At 39.0% G+C, this 24,945-nt stretch overlaps 1 protein-coding gene across 3 annotated transcripts in view; it reads left to right on the forward strand.

Annotated features, from left to right (window-relative positions):
* Positions 1-24,945, forward strand: part of LOC103030200 (voltage-dependent R-type calcium channel subunit alpha-1E) — a 91,564-nt gene that overhangs the window by 14,108 nt on the left and 52,511 nt on the right. For all 3 annotated transcript variants that reach the window (XM_049485769.1, XM_049485770.1, XM_049485771.1), the window contains exons 3-16: positions 4,655-4,758; positions 5,005-5,163; positions 10,998-11,188; positions 11,339-11,442; positions 13,471-13,586; positions 14,733-14,786; positions 15,017-15,106; positions 17,345-17,554; positions 19,249-19,361; positions 19,934-20,046; positions 20,468-20,599; positions 20,924-20,993; positions 22,920-23,037; positions 23,445-23,512. In XM_049485769.1, the coding sequence (XP_049341726.1) occupies positions 4,655-4,758; positions 5,005-5,163; positions 10,998-11,188; positions 11,339-11,442; positions 13,471-13,586; positions 14,733-14,786; positions 15,017-15,106; positions 17,345-17,554; positions 19,249-19,361; positions 19,934-20,046; positions 20,468-20,599; positions 20,924-20,993; positions 22,920-23,037; positions 23,445-23,512 (1,642 nt within the window). The remainder of the gene's footprint in view (positions 1-4,654; positions 4,759-5,004; positions 5,164-10,997; positions 11,189-11,338; positions 11,443-13,470; positions 13,587-14,732; positions 14,787-15,016; positions 15,107-17,344; positions 17,555-19,248; positions 19,362-19,933; positions 20,047-20,467; positions 20,600-20,923; positions 20,994-22,919; positions 23,038-23,444; positions 23,513-24,945) is intronic.

A 24,945-nucleotide genomic window follows, 5' to 3' on the forward strand; every position in this document is an offset into this window, starting at 1 on the left:
TTTCAGGGGTGGGTTGTAGTAAGGTTATTTGGTTGAACAGGGGGTGATGTTTGAGGAGAGATTTGGGAAGAAGGTGGCTGGTGATTGGCAGGTGATCTGTTGGTTGATGGGTGTTGGGGGAGTGATGAATGACAGCGTGAGGAGCTTCCACAGTGGGGAACTGAGCTAAGAGGGAGCACAAATGCCAAACTCAAATGGCATGTGGTGTGTGTGTTTGTGTGGGGGGTTGTGTAGTAAATTCATTAAGGTCTTTAATAAAGGGTGCCAGAGTGCATTATTATTATTATTATTATTATTATTATTATTATTATTATTATTATTATTATTATTATTATTATTATTATTATTTTATAATAAACTATAAATGCTGGTAATAGTGTTTATGGTGTTTGTTATTAATGGTGTTGATTGCGAGTTTAGGGTAAATTGTGTTATTTTCATGCAAAACCAATGTGGTCAAGAAATTGAACCCTTATAATTCCTCAATCTCTTTCACTACAGTTCAGTTTGATCCCTCTCTCTCTCTCTCTCTCTCTCTCTCTCTCTATCTGTCTCTCTTTCTCTCTCTGTTAGCTCAGTGTTGCTCTTTAGCCCTGATGAATAATTGATCTGCTGCTGCTGTCTTAATCATTCATATCCCATCTGTCACAATGTACTGTGTGTGTGTGTGTGTGTGTGTGTGTGTGTGTGTGTGTGTTTGTGTGGGTAATTAATTCCAGTTATAGTACTGTAACTGAAATACAGTAGTGTTGAGGAGCGGCCTGTTGAATGTGTCATGACACATAATAGGAGAGATATTACCAGTGACATCTACCTCTGGACAGATTAGAATTACATTATATGAAATTATATTAACTCATATTTAGGTTCAAATATGTATTTAATAATATGTTCGGTAGCACTTTAAAATACGACTACCTTTATAAAGGGTTCGTAAATGGTTAATTACAACTACTTTATTAATAGTTACTAAATAGGTTGTAAATGCCTTAAAAATGATTAATAATCAGTTATAACACTTATAACACGTAGAAAGGGCAACAATGACCTGTCGTTTGCCAAATAGTGAACCCATAGCCATCTATATTGTTGCCCTTTCTACGTATGTGTTATAACTGATTATTAATGTTTTATTTAAATTAAGCCATTTTTACAACCTAATTAGTAACCATTAATAAACTAATTGTAAACCATTTATAAACAATTTTTTAAAGCAAATATAAGCACATTTTTAAAGTGGTACCAAATGTTCTGTATGTTTGGAACAGTGTTCATGTCTCCCATTGGAGACACACTCATTACCAGTCTGCAGGAACTTGCTCCTAACCCTGAGTCTGAGTTTAAATTGAGACTGATTAAACTGGACTCTGTGTTTCAGCACTGTGCTGTTTCTGGGAGCTGCACTAGTAACAGGGTTAATCTGACCCTCTTCCAGCTCAGGGTTAATTACAGTGCTACATTACATGCTACACTGCTCCAGTTTAAAGTAAAGATTCATTATTTAATTGTGAGAATACACTGTGGCATTTCTGGGCCGTTTTGAGACAAATTTTTGCCTTGCCCCTTTATTGCTTCCACTTTGTTAATAAACTGTGTGACTGGTATATATATATATATATATATATATATATATATATATATATATATATATATATATATATATATATAGTGGTAGGCCCCTGGGGTTAGGGGCGTGACCACTGTGACCCGGAAGGAGGAAGCACACAGATAACACAGACACAGGGAGTAAATGAACTCAAAACATACCTTTATTTGGTTAGATAACTTTTAAAGTGTTACATATGAGTCCGTGCAGCCTCAGCCCTCAGCTCCCCAGTGAAAGTCTTTTCTGAGTGAGGGCTGAGGCTTAGTTTAAATGCCTGTCCCAGCTGGCTGTTTAATCAGTCCTGATGCAGACCAGCTGAGACAGGCATGGTTGAACGTTCCTGCGTGGGGCGGACCCCCGGTTCCCCCACCTCCTCACGCCACAATATATTTGGGGTGTTACGATTCAGAAATCAATCGAAATTATGTCATGGTCTCGAGCCTCGAAGTCAAAAAGAGGATCGACGATCCCTCCATCTAAGCTACGCAAGCACGCGCGCTACACAAATGGTGCAGCACACTGTAGCCGACGCCGCGGACATTGTGACTGCTCAAAGAGCAGCCCTTTCTCCAGAGAATGTGGACATTTTCATCTTCTTAAATAAAAACTAAAAATAGAAAATAGAAAATGAACAGTGGTTTTGTCTAGCCTCAAATATGTGAATAAGTTTGTTACCTTAAGGAGCATCTTTCTCTCAGATAAAGTTAATAATATATCTAATAATATATAAACCTGTCATTCTCATGGTCCGAAAAGTCTTATTTTTCATGTTTAACTGTTATAGTAGGATAGAGTTCAGTTTGTTAAGGCTCTAATTGTTCTATTATTTTGTACATGATTTGTTATGTTGCACATTGCTGTTTTAATAGTGCACACTGCCGCTACCAAAAAGAGCCACTAGATGGCATTACATATATATCTTAATTAAATTATTTAAATTTGACCTTTAGTGCCTAATGTGGTGTATCACAGATCACTTGTATCACTTTGCATCACTTATATCAAGCCCACCTTTTGAAATAAAATATTGTAAATTTGATGAATCAAACCAATGACTGACCACAGACTAATCTAAAACTGGCATAGGCCTCTCTGCTGTAAAAAAATCAATAGTAAAATCGAGAATCGAATCGAATCGTGACTATAAAAATTGAAATAAAACCGAATCGAGTATTTAGATAATCGTGACACCCCTAATAGAGAGAGAGAGAGAGAGAGAGAGAGAGAGACATTTCGTTGTCAGTTTAGCTTCTTTCTCAGATCTTAATTAAACTCTGACACACCAGTGACACTCCAGATGGGACTGCCATCTGCAGAACAGTATAGCATTGTCTGTGAATTTGAGTGTGTGTGAGTGTGTGTGTGTGTTTGTAATTGGCTCTATTTTTGCAGGTAGTTTAATTTAAAAAGCTCCAGTATGAATCTGCTTTGTTCAGTGGTCTGGAGGGTTATGAGCTTTACAATTTTATCTGTATTTGTTTAACGTATGTATTGGAACCTTAAGTAGGGCATAAGTGCAGTGTTTAGAGTAGGTACAGGTCATTTTATTAATCCCACATGGTTTAATAATAAAGGAGTATGATGAAAATGTTAAAGAAAAGTGTGGAATGTTACCTGCACATGGGTGGAACAGGGGCTAGGTTGGTTCCAAGTGTGTGTGTCGTTGGGCTTCCATAATGGGCCCCACCATTACAGCCCACCTTAATCTCACATGGGTCCCATCTAGACCCTGTGTACAGTGTAGAATCCATACAGGCCCACATTTTACCCTTCCTGGTCCCATTACAGACCCTAATGGGCTGAATATGTGGAGTTAACAAGGTACAAATAAACAAAACATTTTGTTTCCCAGTTGGGATACCCTTATATGTCCCACATTGATATGTATCTTTCCATTTGGTGAGCCAAATTTCAACTAAACCCCGCCCCTCTCTCAAGAGTGTCCTCCACATCGGTGAATATGCAGAGGCATCTCAAAAATTAGAATATCTTTGAAAAGTTAATTTATCCCAGTGATTCAGTTCAAAATGTGAAACTCATCTATTATACAGATATATTACACACAGAGTGAGCTACAGGGGTTGGACAGTGAAACTGAAACACCTGTCATTTTACTGTGGGAGGTTTAATGGCTAATTTGGAGCAGCCTGGTGGCCAATCTTCATTAATTGCACATTATTGCACCAGTAAGAGCAGAGTGTGAAGGTTCAATCAGCAGAGTAAGAGCACAGTTTTGCTCAAAATATTGCAATACACACAACATTATGAGTGACATACCAAGTTCAAAAGAGGACAAATTGTTGGTGCACGTCTTGCTGATGCATCTGTGACCAAGACAGCGAATCTTTGTGATGAATCAAGAGCCACGGTATCCAGGGTAATGTCAGCATACCATCAAGAAGGACCAACCACATCCAAAAGGATTAACTGTGGATGTAAGAGGATTGTATCCAAAAAACATCCACCAGAACTGTCCGTCGAGACAATAAATTATTGTGGTCTAAAACCAGGCGTTTCAGTTTCATTGTCCAACCCCTGTATTTTAAGCGTTTATTTCATCTGTTGTTGATGATTATGGCTTACAGGTAATGAAAACCCAAAAATCAGTGTCTCAGAAAATTAGAATATTATATAAGACCAATTGGTACTTTTGGCAGTGTGGGCAGTGTGTTCGTCCTGCTGGAAAATGAAATCCACATCTCTATAAAAATTGGCAGCAAAGGGAAGCATGAAGTGCTGTAAGATTTTGTGGGAAAACAAAACTGCACTGATTTTAGACTAGATAATAAAACACAGTGGATCAACACCAGCAGATGAGATGTCTCTCCAAACCATCACTGATCATCAGTAAAATTAGCATTTTATTTGGAAATCAAGGGAGCAGAGTCTGGAGGAAGAGTGGAGAGACACACAGTCCAAACTGCTCGAGGTCTAGTGTGAAGTTTCCACAATTTGGAGATGATGATACTGATGATGATGATGATGATAATAAAGTTCAGAACCGATGATTGTTTGTAAATGATTGGCTGTGTGTTTGTGCATCTGCAGGATTCTGGCCACAGCTGGAGCTCATATGAACATCCCAGTGGACCTGCGGACGCTGAGGGCGGTACGAGTGCTGAGACCGCTGAAACTGGTGTCCGGAATTCCCAGTACGTTTCTGATCCGCATCCAGACTCTTTATTAAAAAGCTTTGTATTACCAAGAAGTAGATGACTGTATTGGATCTTGTTTGGATTGGATTTTTATCTGGGAAGCTGTGAAATAGTCCTTGTTTTCCCTTTCACCCAGTTGTTGAACAAAAATATTAATTGTTTATTTTTTATTACATTTGTATTTGAGAATCAAAATTAAACATAGAGAACCACTTAAAAGTTTGGACTTTGTGTGTGTGTTAGGTCTACAAATTGTGCTGAAGTCCATCATGAAGGCCATGGTGCCTCTGCTGCAGATTGGCCTGTTGCTGTTCTTCGCCATCCTCATGTTCGCCATCATCGGTCTGGAGTTCTACAGCGGACGCCTGCACAGCACCTGCCTACCCGCTGCAGATATACGAGGTAACATCTCTTTACTTCATCTCTTTGGTTTATTATATAAAATAAAAAACTGCTATATTATTGTAAGAAGGCGGGCTAGGCGGGGCTACACCTTGGAATGGAAGTGATTGACAGACAGACCGTGGCTGGAACTGACCGGTTATCTGTATTACATGGAGTAGCTGAGTTGTAGTCAAGTTGACAGATACTGTAGCTAAATACAGTTTGATCACCTCTAATAATTTTCATGATTTTCCTTTATAAATCATTGGTTATCTGGATCATATAGCAGATTAATAGAGTAATATGTGAGAAGTGAAATTAAGAAAAAATTTAACAAAATTAGGCAGGTGCCTATATAAATTTGGGCCCCCCAAAATAAAAATGTGAAAATTGCCCTGAATAATTGAACGATGCTCAGTTACACCATCTGCAGAGAGATGATGATGTAGGTCTTTCGTGCTGTGGAGGTCTGTGGGTTGACTATGACTGTTCTCACCATCCTTCTCCTCTGCTTATCTGAGATTTTTCTTGGCCTGCCACTTCGGGCTTTAACTAATTTAACTAATTTTACCTTAGAAAACCAACCTTAGATCCTTAGAAAAACCAACTGATGTCACTTCCTGTTGTAGATGTGACTTGTTGTAGAATGTTCCCGATGTTCCAGATGGGGTAATGTGTTACAGTAACAGGAATGAGCGAAAACCCAGGCACACAACCAAAATGTGTTTTAGTTTTAACTTAAATATTATGAATTTATTATGATATTATATTGTAATATTTATATATTTTTAAAGCATAGCTAGGATTTGGAGTCACACAACAATGCAAAAAAATAAATTACATCTCTGGATTTTAATAATTATATTTAATGATAAAGTTTGTAGTTAGGGACTATATTAGGGACAGGTAACAAATGCTATTTTTTTAGTGTTTTAATTAATAGTTTTTATTAAGGTTTTACTTTGGCAATTAGGTCAATGTACAAACTCTAATGTATTTTTAAGTTATTTTTTGTGCACGTTTATACATGTCATTTCCTAGGAACAGAAATGGCACCCATTTGGATACCATAACTGAGCAAAAAGTGCCGTAATTGGGCAGCACTTGGCTGAGATCCGTCTGCTGTCTGGGAGGCATTTAAGAAACCCTCAGTGTGAGTCAACTGGCATAATGTTGAGTCTCCAGGGCATCTGTTTTTAAGTTTCCTCACCCACAGGTGGGCACTGGTCTTGGCTGTGGAATGTGCAACTCGTCTGGCTCGACACTCGCTGTCCTCTCGCCAGGCACAGTAGGCTTACCTTGTGTCTGCCAATGAGTAGTTTATGATTTAACGTCTATGATCCTGTTCTCAGTCCAGCCTGTCTAATTCTTATTTCTTCATGTAGCTCTGGATTACCCAGAATCCTCAGGGTAGCCTCAATTAAGCGATGCTCATAATGATCAATATATGAATAAAAATTTGGGAACTCTGCCCCAGCTTGCATAGCCATGTTTATGAAGCCTTTTCGGGACATACACTACCGGGCAAAAGAGTAAATTCACCTTACATTCAGTGTTTTTTTTTTTTTTTTTTTTAATAATTTTATTTCTAATTTTTCCCTTTTTCTCCCCAATTTACACGGCCAATTACCCAACCCACTCATTAGGACTCCCCCTATCACTAGTAATGCCCCAACACACCAGGAGGGTGAAGACTAACACATGCTTCCTCTGATACATGTGAAGCCAGCCACCGCTTCTTTTCGAGCTTCTGCTGATGCAGCATTGGAGGAAAGCGCAGCGGCTCGGTTCTGATACATCAGCTCACAGACGCCCTGTGCTGCAGACATCACCCTAGAAGTGATGTGAGGAGAGGGCGCCATCTACCCAACCGGAGGGAGCAAGGCCAATTTTGATGGCCAATTTTGATGGCAAAGCTGCATGAGCGGGGGATCAAACCTGCGCTTATAGTGGCAGCGCTTTAGACCGCTGGACCACTTAGCGCCATATTCAGTGTTTTTTATCATTTTAAAATATTCTGCATTGTAGATCCATACTCAAGTCATCCAAACTATGAAGAGAAAGAAACCTATGCAGAGTATGTTTTATATTTTAGATTCTTCTAAGTAGCTAAGTAGAGTCACCTGGAATCCAGGCTTTCAGTTAAAAGCTGTGCTGAACTCGTCAAGAGTTAATTACTTGAATTTCTTGCATCTTAATGTGTCTGAGAGCATCAGTTGTAAAGTTATGAAGAGGTAGAGCTGGTAATGTTCTAATTTATATTATGGCAAGAACTACTCAACTACTCAAGGTCAGTCAATCTGAGTTTTGTCACAAAGTTCATTAAAAAAATCTTGATGGAACTGGCTCTAATCAGGACCGCTCCAGGAAAGAAAGAGCAAGAGTTGGTAATGCTTTATAATACAGCCCATGTTTTAGAGGGTAACTACTGTGTACTTACAGAGTAAGAATGGTAGAACACTGTACACTCCATAATACAGCCCACTGCCTGTTGTTTCTGAGTACTTACTGAGTAAGTACTGTGTACTTATAGAGTAAGAACAGTAATAATGAGGTGGGGTGCGGGTTTATTAACTATTAATATAAAACCATGTGGTTTCTGTGTATTAATGAATACATTTTAATTAAAATCTCAGCATTCCTGATTCTGTTATTGAAGATATATAATTATTACTGTATTTTAGTCTTGACACTACAAACTATATACTTTTTCTTCCTGCTCCACCCTGACTGTCTTTAGCTGCTCCACCCTAACCCTTTTAAAAGCATAATTCAGATTCTCGTCTTCGAGAGTGACTGGAATAAAGCCTTCATAACTGCCAAGAACAAAGGACAAAATGATTATATATTATTTTATATGAAAATTGCACCACAGTTTTAGGGAAATTGCAGGTTCTCCTGTGTTTTATTTGTACCTATACATTTAAGTATAATAAGGACCCCATAAGCGTTTTGTATTAACTGTTTTATAGAGAACAGTTACACAATAAGTGCTGGGAAAATACAAGGCTAATTTCAGAAAGCTATCTAGTTGTTACTCTTGTGTTCCTGGTTGTACTTTCTTTATACCTACAGTTAAGTGCTCGTAGGACCCGGTAAGTATTTTGAATGCACTGGTTCATCTAGAGAAGTTACACCGTGAGTAAAGGGATCTTACTCTCTAAAACGCGGGCTGTATTATAAAGCGTTACCCAAAAGTTTCCTCTGTTGTACAGGATAAGTTCATGAGCGTTACCAGCCCCAGAAACCAAGTTAACAGAACCTAGATAAGAGCACCTAAATGCTTCACAGAGTATTAGCAGAGATATTGGTTTGTTTAATACATTTTAAGTTACGTTTAAGTGGGAAAAATAAAGGATAAAATCGTTAAATGAGAAGATGCAGATGAATCAGGCCATGATTCAGAAGATCTGGACCTTTCACACCTTCTATTTTGGTTTGGACCCAACTAAAAAGTTTGAAAGTCTAGACCAAACAAGGTAGGTGTGAAAACAGCCTTGGTTTAAGTCCTTTAAACTACTACTGAGTTTCTTTAAACTTTATTTTTAAGAGACCAAGCACTAAAACTAAGGCTGCTGTCGCACCTACCTTATTGGGTCTAGACTTGTTTTCTGACTTTTTAGTTTGGTTCAACTTAAACTGAATTTCTAAGCTTTGAATTCTGATCTGAAAGTTTACACTTTTTTTTACACAGGGTTTAAGGGTTTTTCTATTACCTTGGTGTACCAATGTAATGTAATGTAGGGTTCTTGCCCAAGGACTCTTATTGGTGTAGCACAGCATGGTCACCCAGACCTGGAATTGAATCCCAGTCTCCCACGTTGTAGCTCACTGGCAGGCAGTGGTGTTATCCACTGCACCACACCAAAAGCAGTTGCATTGCTGCATTTCAGACATGTCTTAGATTTCAGTACCACAGATTGAAGTGGTCCAAATTTCATTTAATTTGAAAAGAATCAGATTTAGTGTGTTTTTGCTGTTCACACTCTCATACGTATAATAAATCTGTGTCCCATTTGACCATAAAATTCAAGTTTGGCCCACTTTTATATCCTGAGAGGTTGGCTGGAGCTGCAGTTACTGCCGGTTTAGACCTCTATCTAAACCTCGGGGGAATTTGTCAGTGGTGGTTTTTGACATTCTGGAAGACTGTGTCCTCATTCCTCCTCCAGATTCTGTTCTGTAAGGCGGGAGCTTCAGTCTGAGAACCTGACAGTTCTCTTACAGCATATGGAGTTAATCACACAGGGTTCCCGGGTTATCTCCAGTTCAGGATGGCATCTACAGATCATTAGCACAATAATATAATCTTGATTTACAATACTGGGATTATCAATAACATGATCAGCACTGTACCTCTGTACCTTTTCAGGTAAATTCTGTGTTGTATTATATAATATGGATAGCATTAAACTCTACACCTGTATTGTAAGTTGTGAGGTGTTATCTTGTGAGTAAGGCTAGACACTGGTCAGTGTGCTCATGGCAAGGCCAGGTGAAGTATGGGAGATGGAGTGAGAGTGAGGCCTGATAGTGGATGCAAATGGATGGAATGAAAATGAAATTTCTGATATTGAGCGCATATTTACTGTTACACTCCTCGACCCACACCCAGTGTCATGTATGTACCAGAAATATGCCGTATAAGGCTAATATTACCACCCACAGTGGACAGTGCAGTGCTGTTTGTGGTATTGCTGGTGAATCTGAACGTATGTTGGTAATTTTCTAAATATAATACAGTTACAGCTCTGGAAAAAAAATAAGAGACCACTCCAGTTTCTGAATCAGTTTCTCTGATTTTGCTATTTATAGGTATATGTTTGAGTAAAATGAACATTTTTTGTTTCATTCTATAAACTACGGACAACATTTCTCTAATAAAAATATTGTCATTTAGAGCATTTATTTGCAGATAATGAGAAATGGCTGAAATAACAAAAAGGGTCAGAGCTTTCAGACCTCAAATAATGCAAAGAAAACGAAAAGTTCATATTCATAAAGTTTTAAGAGTTCAGAAATCAGTATTTGATTAAATAATCCTGGTTTTTAATCAAAGTTTTCATGCCTGTTGGCATGCTCTCCTCCACCAGTCTTACACACTGCTTTTGGATAAATTTATGCGTTTACTCCTGGTGCAAAATTTTAAGCAGTTCAACGTGGTTTGATGGCTTGTGATCATCCATCTTCCTCTTGATTATATTCCAGAGGTTTTCAATTGGATAAAATAAAAAAAAAACGCATAATTTTTAACCCTTGTGTGGTGTTCATATTTTTGTTACTCGTTTACTTTGTTACTTGTATTTAATTCAGCAAAATTAAGCAATTCTACATTAAAATGCTTTACACATGCTCGCTTCACCTAAATTGCAAGCTTTATAAACAGCTTACATGGTTAATGTTTTTTTATTCGTTTTTTAATAAAATATAAAAGAAAATGAATTAAACTCAAGATATGAGTAGAACATTTGTTTAGTTTCAAATTTACAAATGAAACAATGTTTATTAGCCCTTGGCCAAACATACTGTATGTAATATAAATGTGTAGGGGGGGGGGGGGGGGGTGTACAGTGTGTGTTTATCGAAAATGTGTTTTGATATATGTTTTTCACAAAAAATTAGCCAATGCCAATGAGTTTGAGTTAGAAAAAATATTTTTTAGTATCATTTGATAAAAAATGAAAACGGACACCCAAACACCACACAAGGGTTAAGTGGTCTTTTATTTCTTTGTATATAATTAATCATAATAGTTTTTACATGATCCTGATCCTGGTCCAGCTGATTCTAGTCTAGATGTTTGAAGTTCTGTTTATTTTGTGTGTGTGTGTGTGTGTGTGTGTGTGTTGTAGAGAATGATACAGTGGCGGTGTGGAAGTTGGAGTTTCCCTGTGGGTTCAGGCCGTGTCCGAACAAATACTTCTGCTCAGATCAGTGGATTGGCCCGAATGACGGAATCACGCAGTTCGACAACATCCTGTTCGCTCTGCTGACTGTATTCCAGTGCATCACCATGGAGGGCTGGACCACCGTGCTGTATAATGTGAGTACTGTGTACGTAAGTGCTTATCCCAGTCCCAGTCTGCTCCCAGTGCTGATCTGCGCCCAGTTTATGGGTTAAGAGAATTCATGTATATAATAAAGAGATCATTAATATGAAATATTATTAATACAGTGTGTTCTGGTTATGCAGGCTAATGATGCTCTGGGTCCCTCATACAACTGGCTGTACTTCATTCCGCTCATCATAATCGGATCTTTCTTTGTGCTGAACCTGGTTCTGGGAGTTCTCTCTGGGTAAGTGCTGGTTCTGGGAGAGGTTTGGTTCTGGGTGAGTGCTGGTTCAGGGTGAGGTTTGGTTCTGGGTAATTGCTGTTTCTGGGTGAGGTTTGGTTCTGGTTAAATGCTGGTTCTGGGTAAGATTTGTTTCTGGGTAAGATTTGGTTCTGGGTAAGGTTTGGTTCGGGGTGAGTGCTTGTTCTGAGAGAGGTTTGGTTCTAGATAAGTGCTGATTCTGGGTCAGGTTTGGTTTTGGGTAAGTGCTGGAGCTGGGTAAGGTCTGGTTCTGGGTAATTGCTGGTTCTGGGTAAGTGCTGGTTCTGGGAGAGGTTTGGTTCTGGGTAAGATTTGTTTCTGGGTAAGATTTGGTTCTGGGTAAGGTTTTTTTTTCAGGGTGAGTGCTGGTTTTAGGTGAGATTTTGTTCTGGGTAAGATTTGGTTCTGGTTGTTTGTTCTGGGTTAGTGCTGGTTCTGGGTAAATGTGGTTCTAAGTACGATTTGGTGTTGGGTAAGTGCTGTTTCTGGGTGAGTGCTGGTTTTAAGCATTAGTTTTGGTTCTGGGTAAGGGTTTTTTTTCTGTGTAAGTGCTGGATTTGGGCGAGGTTTGGTTCTGGGTGAGTGCTGGTTTGAGGGTAAGTGTTGCTTATGGATGAGGTTTGGTTCTGGGTAAGGGTTTTTTCTGGGTGAGTGGTGGTTCTGGGAGAGGTTTGGTTCTGAGTAAGGGTTTTTTCAGGGTGATTGGTGGTTCTGGGAAAGGTTTGGTTCTGGGAAAGTGTTTTTTCTGGGTGAGTGGTGGTTCCGGGTGAGGTTTGGTTCTGGGTAAGAGTTTTTTTCAGGGTGAGTGGTGGTTCTGGGAGAGGTCTGGTTCTGGGTAAGGGTTTTTTTCTGAGTGAGTGGTGGTTCTGGGAGAGGTGTGGTTCTGGGTAAGGTTTTTTTTCAAGGTGATTGGTGGTTCAGGGAGAGGTTTGGTTCTGGTTAAGAGTTTTTTTCAGGATGACTTATGGTTTTGGGAGAGATTTTGGTTCTGGGTAAGAGTTTTTTTCTGGGTGAGTGGTGGTTCTGGAAGAGGTGTGGTTCTGGGTAAGGGTTTTTTTCTGGGTGAGTGGTGGTTTAGTTCTGGGTAAGTGCTGTTTTTTGGGTGACTTGTGGTTCTGGAAGAGGTTTGGTTCTGGGTTAGGTTTTTTTCAGGGTGATTGGTGGTTCTGGGAGAGGTTTGGTTCTGGGTTAGGGTTTTTTCAGGGTGATTGGTGGTTCTGGGAGAGGTTTGGTTCTGGGTTAGGTTTTTTTCAGGGTGATTGGTGGTTCTGGGAGAGGTTTGGTTCTGGGTTAGGGTTTTTTCAGGGTGATTGGTGGTTCTGGGAGAGGTTTGGTTCTGGGTTAGGGTTTTTATCTGGGTAAGTGCTGGTTCTGGAAGAGGTTTGGTTCTGGGTAAGTGTCAGTTCTATCTGGCGTTGGATCTGGATGAGAGCCAAGTGCCTATTTTAGAAAGGGGTCAGTGGGTCAGTAAGTGTTTGTTCTGGGCAGTTAATAAATATGAATGTGGGATATGGGCTGGTGGGGTTCTGGGTGATTGGTAGTGCTGGGTCACTGTAAGTTCTGGTTGAGTATGAGATCTAGTGTAGGCCAGTGCTGGTTCTGGTAAGTGTTGGATTAAGGGCTGCTATATTCTGGGAAAATATTGGACTAGGCATTTGTTGGTTCTTGGCAACTGTTGGTTCTGGTTCTGGCTGAGAATCAAAGCTAATTCAATTGTCAGTTCTGGGCAAATGTCTTATCTGGGCAGCTTCCAGTTTTTAGGTAGGTACATTTTTAATTTAGGGCCAAAGTTGTAGGCAAGTGTGGGTTTAAGATTCTGAGGATGTGTTGGATCTGGAAATGTTGGTTCTGGATCAGAGAATGATCTGGACACGTGTTGGTGTGATGACCTAGCGCTGGACTGCCAGCCTGGTTCTGGTACAGTGTTTCTGCAGATGCTCATCTAACTGCCTGTGTAATTAAATGTAATTTGTAATTAAATGAAGGTAATGTGATTAAACATGTGTGCAGGGAGTTTGCGAAGGAAAGGGAGCGGGTGGAGAACCGGAGGGCGTTTATGAAGCTGCGTCGGCAGCAGCAGATCGAGCGTGAGCTGAACGGGTACAGAGCCTGGATCGACAGGGCAGGTGAGGCTCCGCCTCCTACACATTACTCACCTAACCCAGTCCCAGTCCAGACTGGTACCCAGTGGAGAAAAGTCCTGATTATGGTTCCTATATGATTTAAAATTTGCCAAGCAGCAATTAATAATTATATATTATATTACTAAATAATTAATAAATTAATATTTAGTAATAAAATGTAGTTTTTGTTTTTTGTCTTTTTTCATATTCAATCATCGGGACATTTGATCTTCATGGGATTAATACTGAGAGATGGAGACTTATATACAGTGACTTGTAAAAGTATTCAAACCCCTTGAACCTTTTCACAATTTGTCTACAAAAAATGATACATGGTTTTTGAAAGCCCTTCTATATTAATACGTAGTAGAGCCACCCTTCAATACAAATAAAACTGCAGGTCCTTTGGGGTTTATCTCTACCAACTTTTCACATCTAGAGACTAGAGAGATTTTTGCTTCATTCTTCTTTGCAAAATAGCTTAAGTTCAGCCAGGGGTGAAGCTCAATGGGACTTTGACTGAGCCATTCTTACACATGAATATTCTTTGATCTAAACCACTACTTTACTGTAGCTCTGGCTGTATGTTTAGGGTCATTGTCTTGATGGAAGATGAATCACCTTTTCAGACTCAAGTCTTTTGTTGCCTCCAACAGATTTTAATCCAGGATTTCTCTCAAATTATCTTCATTCATCTTTCCATCAACTCTCACTAGCTTCCCTGCTGAAAAAAAGCATTCCCACAGCATGATGCCACCACCACCATGTTTCACAGTGCAGATGGTGTTTTCATGGTGATGAGAGTTTTACTTTGCTGCCACATGTAGCGCTTTGCATTTAGGCCAAAAAGTAAAATTATGATCTCATCTGACAAAACCTTCTTACACATGTTTGCAAACAGCACTTCTTTCATTTTCATTCCACTTCTACTTTGTAGTGGCCTATCACTTAAAAAACTAAAAAAAAATCCATTTATTTGTATAAGGTGACAAGATGTGTTCAAGGGGGAATAAATGTTTTTGTAAGCCACTGTAACTAAACACAACTGAAGGAAAGTCTTTAAATGTCATTTATAAAATATAAATAATAGAAAGGTAATTTTGTGTCTGATAGTTTGAGTGTAAAGGCTGTTTGCTCACTGTGTTTTAGAGGAGGTGATGCTGGCTGAGGAGAATAAGAACTCTGGACCTTCTGCGCTGGATGGTGAGTGGATCTGCAGCTTCTGGAATCTTTCAGTCTAATAGCTTTAGCTGTTTTTCTAAACCTCCCTACTGCACATCCTCACTGACGCTCCCCGTCCTTTACTCTAAATCAGTATAAATACTCACAACACTAATCTGAGGAGTGTTTATGGAGAGTTGAGAAACAGTTAGGGGTTTTTCTGTTTGTGTGATCTGAGCTCTGACTGAGAGCTGTCTGATTCTTCTGGTCAGTGCTGAAGAGAGCCACCACCATAAAGAGGCGAGGGGTGGACGCCATCAGGCGCGGTCCAGAGGAGCAGTACGCCGACATCGCTTCTGTAGGTAAGACCAGATTACACATCAATACAGACCACACATCTGCTGTAGAGGTCTTTAGACTGGGTTTAGACAGCATTTAAACTGGGTTTAGAAGGTTTAGATGGTCTTTAAATAGATTTAATACGGTATTTAAACTGGGTTTAGAAGGTTTAGATGGTCTTTAAATAGATTTAATACGGTATTTAAACTGTGTTTAGACGGCCTTTAAACTGGGTTTAGAAGGTTTAGATGGTCTTTAAATAGCTTTCATACGGTATTTAAACTGGGTTTAGAAGGTTTAGATGGTCTTTAAATAGATTTAATACGGTATTTAAACTGTGTTTAGACGGCCTTTAAACTGGGTTTAGAAGGTTTAGATGGTCTTTAAATAGCTTTCATACGGTATTTAAACTGGGTTTAGAAGGTTTAGATGGTCTTTAAATAGATTTAATACGGTATTTAAACTGGGTTTAGACGGCCTTTAAACTGGGTTTAGAAGGTTTAGATGGTCTTTAAATAGCTTTCATACGGTATTTAAACTGGGTTTAGAAGGTTTAGATGGTCTTTAAATAGCTTTCATATGGTATTTAAACTGGGTTTAGAGGGCCTTTAAACTGAGTTTAGAAGGTTTAGATGGTCTTTAAATAGCTTTCATACGGTATTTAAACTGGGTTTAGAAGGTTTAGATGGTCTTTAAATAGATTTAATACGGTATTTAAACTGGGTTTAGACGGCCTTTAAACTGGGTTTAGAAGGTTTAGATGGTCTTTAAATAGCTTTCATACGGTATTTAAACTGGGTTTAGAAGGTTTAGATGGTCTTTAAATAGCTTTCATACTGTATTTAAACTGGGTTTAGATGGCCTTTAAACTGGGTTTAGAAGGTTTAGATGGTCTTTAAATAGCTTTCATACGGTATTTAAACTGGGTTTAGAAGGTTTAGATGGTCTTTAAATAGATTTAATACGGTATTTAAACTGGGTTTAGACGGCCTTTAAACTGGGTTTAGAAGGTTTAGATGGTCTTTAAATAGCTTTCATACGGTATTTAAACTGGGTTTAGAAGGTTTAGATGGTCTTTAAATAGCTTTCATACTGTATTTAAACTGGGTTTAGACAGCCTTTAAACTAGGTTTAGAAGGTTTAGATGGTCTTTAAATAGCTTTCATATGGTATTTAAACTGGGTTTAGATGGCCTTTAAACTGGGTTTAGAAGGTTTAGATGGTCTTTAAATTGCTTTCAGAGGGTATTCAAACTGGGTTTACAGGGTCTTAATCTGAAAAGTTTAAGGTATTTTATCAAGGCTTTTTAAAACTAGGTTTAAATGGTATTTTACCTGGATTTACAATGTTTCTATCTGGGTTTAGATTTTTTTAATTGTGCTTTAGAGAGCCTTTAAACTGGTTTTAGAGAGTAATTAAACTGAGATTAGAAGGTAGTTAAACTAGATTTAGAGGGTCTTAATCTGGCTTTATATATCTTTAAATATTGATGGTCCTTACACAGGGTTAAGAAGGTATTTAAATTGAGGGTCTTTAAACCAGTGTTAGATGATCCTTTAAACAGGGTTTAGATTTTTTTAACTAGGTTTAGAGAGTATTTAACCTAGGCTTAGAAAAGATTTGGTATTTAAGCAGGTTTTATATGGTAATTAAACTGGGAATGTTAAGGTAGTGTTTAAGTTGCTTTCAGAGGGTATTTAAACTGGGTTTAAAAGGTCTTTAAACTGGGGTTAGAAGGTATTTAAACTGGGTATATAGCACATTTAGGAGAGTTTAGAATGTCTTTAAACAGGGCTTAGAGCGTCTTAAACAGGGTTTAGAAGGTTTTTTTGGGTTTAATTTTTTTTAAACTGGGTATAGACAGTATTTAAACTGGTTGTAGAGGGTATTTAAACTAGGTTTAGATGGTCTTCGATCTGGGTTAAGAGGGTCTTAATCTGGGTTTAAAAGGCATTTTATCTTTTTAACTGGATAAATCTTTTAAACTCGGTTTAGATGTTATTTAAACCGGAATTAGAGAGTATTAATCTGGTTTTAGATATCTTTAAACTTGTTTTTTTTTAACTGGTTCTTTAGAGGGTCTTTAAACTGGGTTTAGATGATCTGTAAACATGGTTTAGAAGGTATTTAAACTGGGTTTAGAAGATATTTGGTATTTAAGCAGGTTGTATGGGATATTTAAACTGTATTGAGTGTATTGTGGGTTTATAGGGTGTTTAAACTGGGTTTAAAGGGTATTTCTCCTCTGTTGCTGTTCTCAGGTGTTCCTCTGAACAGGGCGAGTATCCGCAGTGCTAAACGAGGACCGACGGCGTATTTCCGGAGGAAAGAGCGACTGCTGCGTATCTCCATCCGCCGCATGGTGAAAACACACACCTTCTACTGGACCGTTCTGGGCCTGGTAGCCCTCAACACCCTCTGTGTGGCCATAGTTCATCATAAGCAGCCCCACTGGCTGTCCTGTTTCCTCTGTAAGTGTTCACTGTCTCTCTATAGTTATGTTGTATATAGCTCAGTATTAAACTGTAAATAAGTAACAATTAAGTATGTAAATGTTAATGAATCCCATTTGAGACGTGATGCATGGTTGGTTGTGTAGTTCTGGAGATGTTTGGACCCAACAAAGTTCAGCATGAGTGATTACTAGTGTTGTAGTACTTTAAACAAAAAACAAGTGGTCTCGGTCTCTTGTTTGGGTCTTGTTTCGGTCTCGGGGTGAGGTGGACTCTGAGACCGTGGACGAGACCGGCCGAGTCTGAGTCCTCTGTCTGAGGAAGTTCATTAGAAACTGAACCTGAAACCTTTTTTTCTGTTGTTACTGAGCATCAACAATTCATTTAAACAGAACGGCGAAAAAACAAGCTAGGCTACTCCCACTTTTGTTCAGTATCCAATCAATGCACTTTTCATTTTGAATAGTCCGATGTTAAGTTGGTGCCCTTTTTCACCAGCTAGCTGGAGTTATACTCTTTGTTTATGTGAAACATTGTGACCTCGGGGACCACGATAAGTTTAAATTAACGAGCTACCTAAAATTCTAATGTTACCAGGAGGAGATCTGAAGCTAGTGACGAGCTAGCTAACCTTAACAACAAGCTAAATTACACATTAGTGTTACCGGGAAGTAAACTGATGCTAGTAAAAAGCTAGCTAACCTTAGGGATGAGCTAGCTAACCTTAGTGAGAAGCTAGCTAAAATACTAATGCTACCAAGGAGAGAACTACAGTTAGTGACAAGCTAGCTAACCTTATTGAGAAGCTAGCTAAAATACTAATGCAACCAAGGAGAGAACTACCATTAGTGACAAGCTAGCTAACCTTAGTGATGAGCCAACTAAATTTAGCATTGAGCTAGCTAAAATACTAATGTTACTGGGGAGAGAAATACCATTAGTAATGAGCTAACTAACCTTAGTAACGAGCTAGCTAACCTTAGCAATGAGCAAGCTCACCTTAGCATTGAGCTAGCTAACCTTAGTGACAAGCTATCTAAAATACTAATGCTACCGGGGAGAGAACTGACCATAGTAATGAGCTAGCTAACCTTAGTGACGAGCTAGCTAAAATACTAATGTTACTGGGGAGAGAACTATCATTAGTGACGAGCTAGCTAACCTTAGCGACAAGCTAGCTAACCTTAGCGATGAGCTAGCTAACCTTAGCAATGAGCTAGCTAACCTTAGCAACAAGCTACCTAAAATACTAATGTTACTGGGGAGAGAACTATCATTAGTGACGAGCTAGCTAACCTTAGCGACAAGCTAGCTAACCTTAGCGACAAGCTATCTAAAATACTAATGCTGCCGGGGAGAGAACTGAATATAGTAATGAGCTAGCTAACCTTAGTGATGAGCTAGCTAAAATACGAATGTTACTGGGGAGAGAACTATCATTAGTGATGAGCTAGCTAACCTTAGCAATGAGCTAGCTAACCTTAGTGACGAGCTGTTTGAGGGCAAATTGTGATTGATTTTTTACATTTCAGAATAAAAATGAATGGAATTTGAATTTGAATTTTTAGATTTAAATCTTCATATGGTCTTGGTATTGGTCTTGGAATTGGTCTCGGCTCTAGTGGTCTTGACTACAACACTAGTGATTACTGCTTAACAGTGAACAGTAAATTATATTTTTATATTTCTGTATATTTTTTTTTTTGCTGTAGATTATGCGGAGTTCCTGTTTCTGGGCTTGTTTCTGACGGAGATGTTCCTGAAGATGTACGGCCTCGGCCCACGCCTCTACTTCCACTCCTCCTTTAACTGCTTTGACTGCGGGGTGAGACCAACATCCGAAATGTTCGAACCACTAAGCGTCTAATGAGATTTATATTTAGGATTTTTGTTTAAAATATGATGTATTGTGGTGGCTGAGCATTTCTGGAGGCGTGAGCAGAAGATCACTGTACTAAATTAACTAAATTCTCAGCCTTTTTCCCCTCACAGCCCACCTGTTAATATCAAAAAGGCATAACGGCCAGCAAGAAAAAAAACGTTTAATGTTTGTTTATTTATTTATTTATTTATTTTAACTCCTTAAGATAACACAAAAATATTTTAAGCAGTGGCACCTTTTCACTGCACAAAGCCCACAGCATTGCTGTTCTGCTTCCATAAAGTTTGAAAAATCTTATAAAGATATAAACATTTTCCCTTGGTTTCCAGTTTTTATTAGGTAATGTCGGGCAAAGGTCACATGACTGGAAATCAGAGCCCATCCCATTTGAGCCGATTTATTGAATTTGAGTTTTTATATTTATTGATCAGTTTATTTCCCTCTTTAACTCACAGTCTAATATTTCTGTGTAATATGTATTGTGTGTGTTATGTGTGTGTTTCATGTGTGTGTAGGTGATTGTGGGCAGTATATTTGAGGTGATCTGGGGGTTCTTTAGACCGGGCATGTCGTTTGGTATCAGTGTCCTGCGTGCTCTCCGACTGCTGCGCATCTTTAAAATCACCAAGTGAGTGACAAACAGTGGGTGTGTAAAGTGTGTGTACAGTAAATGTATGTGTGTATGTAAAGTTTGTGTGTGTAAAGTGTGTGTGTGTAACACAGGTGTGTGTAAAGTATGTGTGTAAAGTGTATGAAAGTGGGTGTGTATGTATAAAGTGGGCGGTGTATAGCGTATGTGTGTGTGTTTAAAGTGGTTGTGTGTGAAATGTGTGTAAAGTAAGTGTGTGTGTAAAGTGTGTATGTGTAAAGTAAGTGAGTGTAAAGTACATGTGTGTGTGTGACAAGTGTGTGTGTGTAAAGTGTGTATGTGAAGTATGTGTGTGTAAAGTAAGTGAGTGTAAAGTGTGTGCACAGTAAATGTATGTGTGTATGTAAAGTGTGTATGTAAAGTTTGTGAGTGTAAAGTGTGTGTGTGTTTGGTTTTTCAGGTACTGGGCGTCATTGAGGAACCTGGTGGTGTCTCTGATGAACTCCATGAAATCCATCATCAGTCTGCTCTTCCTCCTCTTCCTCTTCATCGTGGTGTTTGCCTTGCTGGGGATGCAGCTCTTCGGGGGGCGGTAAGTTTTCTAGTGTTTTCATGCATTTGGCATGATCTCCTCCACCAGTCTTACACACTGCTTTTGGATAACTTTATGCTGCTTTACTCCTGGTGCAAAAAAATTAAGCAGTTCAGTTTGGTTTGATGGCTTGTGATCATCCATCTTCCTCTTTATTATATTCCAGAGGTTTTTCAATTTGGTAAAATTAAAGAAAGTCATAATTTTTAAGTGGTCTCTTATTTTTTTCCAGAGCTGTATGTTGTTCAGGCCGTCTTTTAAATGCTAGTGATTCTGAATAAAGTAAGAACTCTGGTCTAAGTCCTGCCTTCTTTTCTTTTGCAGGTTCATCTTCGAGGATTACACTCCCACCAACTTCGATACCTTTCCAGCTGCCATCATGACTGTGTTTCAGGTACAGAACACTGACTAACTGTGTTATCTCTCTTTAGTAGAAATGTTTGTTATCTGAACTTTCTACTCCTTACAATTAAAAAAAAATAGCCTTGTTACTCCTATTTCATTTCAGCTTGTTTTCGTTCCAGCTTCTTTTTGTTAAAAATAAACCCAGATAAATAGAGTGAATCTAATTGTAATTGGATGAGGAGTATAAACATATACTGTATACCAGGAGTGTCCAAACTTTTTTTGTTGGGGGCCAGAAGGAGAAATATATGTTTGAAGTCACGGGCCACACTCTGTAATAAAACAAATAATGAAATATACCACTTTAAATAATACATTTTCCTGATTATTTCATTTACACACCATTTTACTTGACTTACTATCTTTATCTTTGACAGTGTTGTGTAAACTATGATTTTTCAAATTGATGTTTAATTTCATGATGTCTCTTAATATAAAACTCCTTAATTACGGCAACTTTTAGACTCTTTGCCCCGTTTTTCTGTGCTAGAAATGCACACTCTCTCCGCTTTTAGACTCTTTGCCCCGTTTTTCTGCGCTAGAAATGCGCACTCTCTCCGCTTTTAGACTCTTTGCCCCGTTTTTCTGCACTAGAAATGCGCACTCTCTCCGCTTTTAGACTCTTTGCCCCGTTTTTCTGCACTAGAAATGCGCACCCTCTCCGCTTTTAGACTCTTTTGCCCCGTTTTTCTGCACTAGAAATGCGCACCCTCTCCACTTTTAGACTCTTTGCCCCGTTTTTCTGCACTAGAAATGCGCACCCTCTCCGCTTTTAGACTCTTTGGCCCGTTTTTCTGTGCTACAACTTCACTCCTGTCGCTTTTAGACTCTTTGGCCCGTTTTTCTGCGCTAGAAATGCGCACTCTCTCCGCTTTTAGACTCTTTGGCCCGTTTCTGACACCTAGCGTTCAAACTTTGAATCTCACATTATAAAAACCTGCTTAACAGCGGGCCAACTTTCATTCTATTTCTAAAATACCTCGCGGTGCCGCTCCAAAAAAGGAAACGGGCCGCAAATGGCCTGCGGGCCGTAGTTTGGACACCCCTGCTGTATACAGTGCCATATCACCCACCCCTAATTATCTTGTCAGGGTACTACTTTTTTTACTGTTTTAAGCAAAAGAAAAATTCACACTGTTTTCATTTCCCATCGTATATCTACTAGAGACAGATTATGTCTGCCCAGTATCATTTATTTAATTTTAATCCTGGACATATATGGAGATATTTGGAGTGCGTTATTGACAGAGACTGTAAAAAAGATGAACGTCGTCTCGCCGTTCCCATTCATTCACTGAAAAAATGAAGTGATTACTAAAATCTTCTGCCATGTTGGTGATCCTGATACCCGATTCTGCGCAGTAGAGACCAGAGGAGGGAGAAAGACTGTGGAGAGACAGCCTACTCATTTAAATAACCCCGCCCCTGAGGGCTGCCTCCACAGAGCTGGTCCCACCCCGGCTAGGTGTAACCCAGCCCTTTTACACACCAATAACCACACCTTTTTAAATAGAGCTGCATAACGTTTTAAAAAATGAATTATATGGGAATATAAAAATTTAACAATATAAGCAGAGGTTACACTAGAATTACAGTATATTGGGGAAAAAAAAAACATGCTTGAAAGTTGTCTGTTTTGCCATTGAAACCTATGGGGATGGGTGGAGTTACACAGCTTTCTGCAGCCGAACAGCAGGGGGCGCCTGACCTGTGGTGGCTTCACTTTTAAGAGACGATGCTCTGTCCAGCTATACACAGTCTATGATTATTGGTTAAATATTTTTTGTCATATCAAAAAGAGTATCGTTATCACTTTAAATATTATTATTAAATATTGTGATATTATTTTAGGGTCATATCGCCCACCTCTAGTCAATACTTTTAACACCTTTGGTAATGTGTCTTCTTCCTGCAGATCCTGACGGGAGAGGACTGGAATGAGGTGATGTATAACGGCATTCGCTCTCAGGGCGGAGTCAAGTCTGGAATGTGGTCCTCCATTTATTTCATCGTGCTCACGCTGTTTGGAAACTGTATCTTTTATCATATTTCGATATCTTCATCTTCAGTTTGGTAAATATTGGTTTAGAACCCAGCGCTGGACGCTGAAGGAGCTTCTTTTAGTAAATTCTCAAATTTTATTGTACCTCTTTAATAAAATCTACTAAATATTGGCTATTATTTAAACTAGTTTCAATCGTAATGTGTGATACATTCTGAATTTTTAGTTTAATATTTATGAACATAAGACAGTCCATTAGTTACAGTCCATGTCCAATGTTGGTCAGTGGCGTTATCCCAACATTTCAGTTATTCAGGTCCTGGCTGATTAACTGAATCTAGGCTCAGAGATCAATCATGTTTTTGAGATTTTTTACCAAACTGCGTGTTTATCAAGTGTTTGGTCCCCCTCCCAGCCCTGCCCTTAACTGCAGCTCAGATACCCTGCTGAACGTCTTCTTGGCCATCGCTGTCGACAACTTAGCCAACGCCCAGGAGCTCACCAAGGTGCTGCTTCCATCACATTCAGTGTTCATGCTCCTGCTGCTCTATGTGTAGAGTCAGATCACACACAGATTTTACAGCTTTTAACACCAGCAGGGGGGGCACACCATTACTGCACTCTATACACAGTATATACTGTCCTATATTAAAGCTTTAGGGAGTTTTCACACCTGTAGTTTGTATGTTCTGGTCTGAACCTGTTAACAGGTTTCGTTTGTGTTGTATTGTGCAGATATGCAGCTTTATGATTTAAACAGAGGATGAAAAAGTTTGCACACTTCAATAGGGCTACAAAAAATGGGATTAGGCCAAACACAAAGCGTTTGGGGTACAAAATAGAAATGGGATTGGGCAAAAAAAAGGAGAAGGGTTACAAATTAGACATGGGATTGGGTTGAAAACAAAGGGATAGGGTTACATATTATAAATGGGATTTGGCCGAAAACATAGCAGTAGTGGTACAAATTAGAAATGGGATTGTACTGAAAACATTGGTGTAGGGGTACAAAATAGAAATGGGACTAGGGTAGTGGTACAAGTTACAAATGGGATTGGGTTGAAAACAAAGGGCTAGGGGGTACAAATTAGAAATGGGATTAGGCCAAAAACAAAGGGGTAGGGGTACAAAAAGAAATGGGATTGGGCCAAAAGGAAAGGGGTAGGGTTATGAATTAGAAAGGGATTGGTCTGAAAACAAAGGGGTAAAGACACAAATTAGAAATGGAATTAGGCCAAAAACAAAGGGGTAAGAGGTACAAATTAGAAATGGGATTGGGCCAAAAACAAAGGTCTAGGAGTACAAATTAGAAACAGGATTGGGCCGAAAACAATGGGGTAGGGGCACAAATTAGAAATGGGATTGGGCTGAAAACAAAATGGTAGGGGTACAAATTAGCAATGGGATTGGACCAGAAACAAAGGGATAGGATTACAAATTAGAAATGGGATTTGGCTGAAAACAAAAGGGTAGGGGTACAAATTAGAAATGGAATTGGGCCAAAAACAAAGGGCTAGGAATACAAATCAGAAATGGGATTGGAACGAAAACAAATTAGAAATGGGATTGGTCTGAAAACAAAGGGGTAGGGTTACAAACTAGAAATGGGATTGGTCTGAAAACAAAGGGGTAGGGGAACAAATTAGAAATGGGATTGGGCCAAAAACAAATTAGAAATGGGATTGGGCCAAAAGGAAAGGGGTAGGGTTATGAATTAGAAAGGGATTGGTCTGAAAACAAAGGGGTAAAGACACAAATTAGAAATGGAATTAGGCCAAAAACAAAGGGGTAAGAGGTACAAATTAGAAATGGGATAGGGCCAAAAACAAAGGTCTAGGAATACAAATTAGAAACAGGATTGGGCCGAAAACAATGGGGTAGGGGCACAAATTAGAAATGGGATTGGGCTGAAAACAAAATGGTAGGGGTGCAAATTAGC

Source organism: Astyanax mexicanus, chromosome 12 (genome assembly GCF_023375975.1).
Source record: "Astyanax mexicanus isolate ESR-SI-001 chromosome 12, AstMex3_surface, whole genome shotgun sequence".
NCBI lineage: Eukaryota > Metazoa > Chordata > Actinopteri > Characiformes > Acestrorhamphidae > Astyanax > Astyanax mexicanus.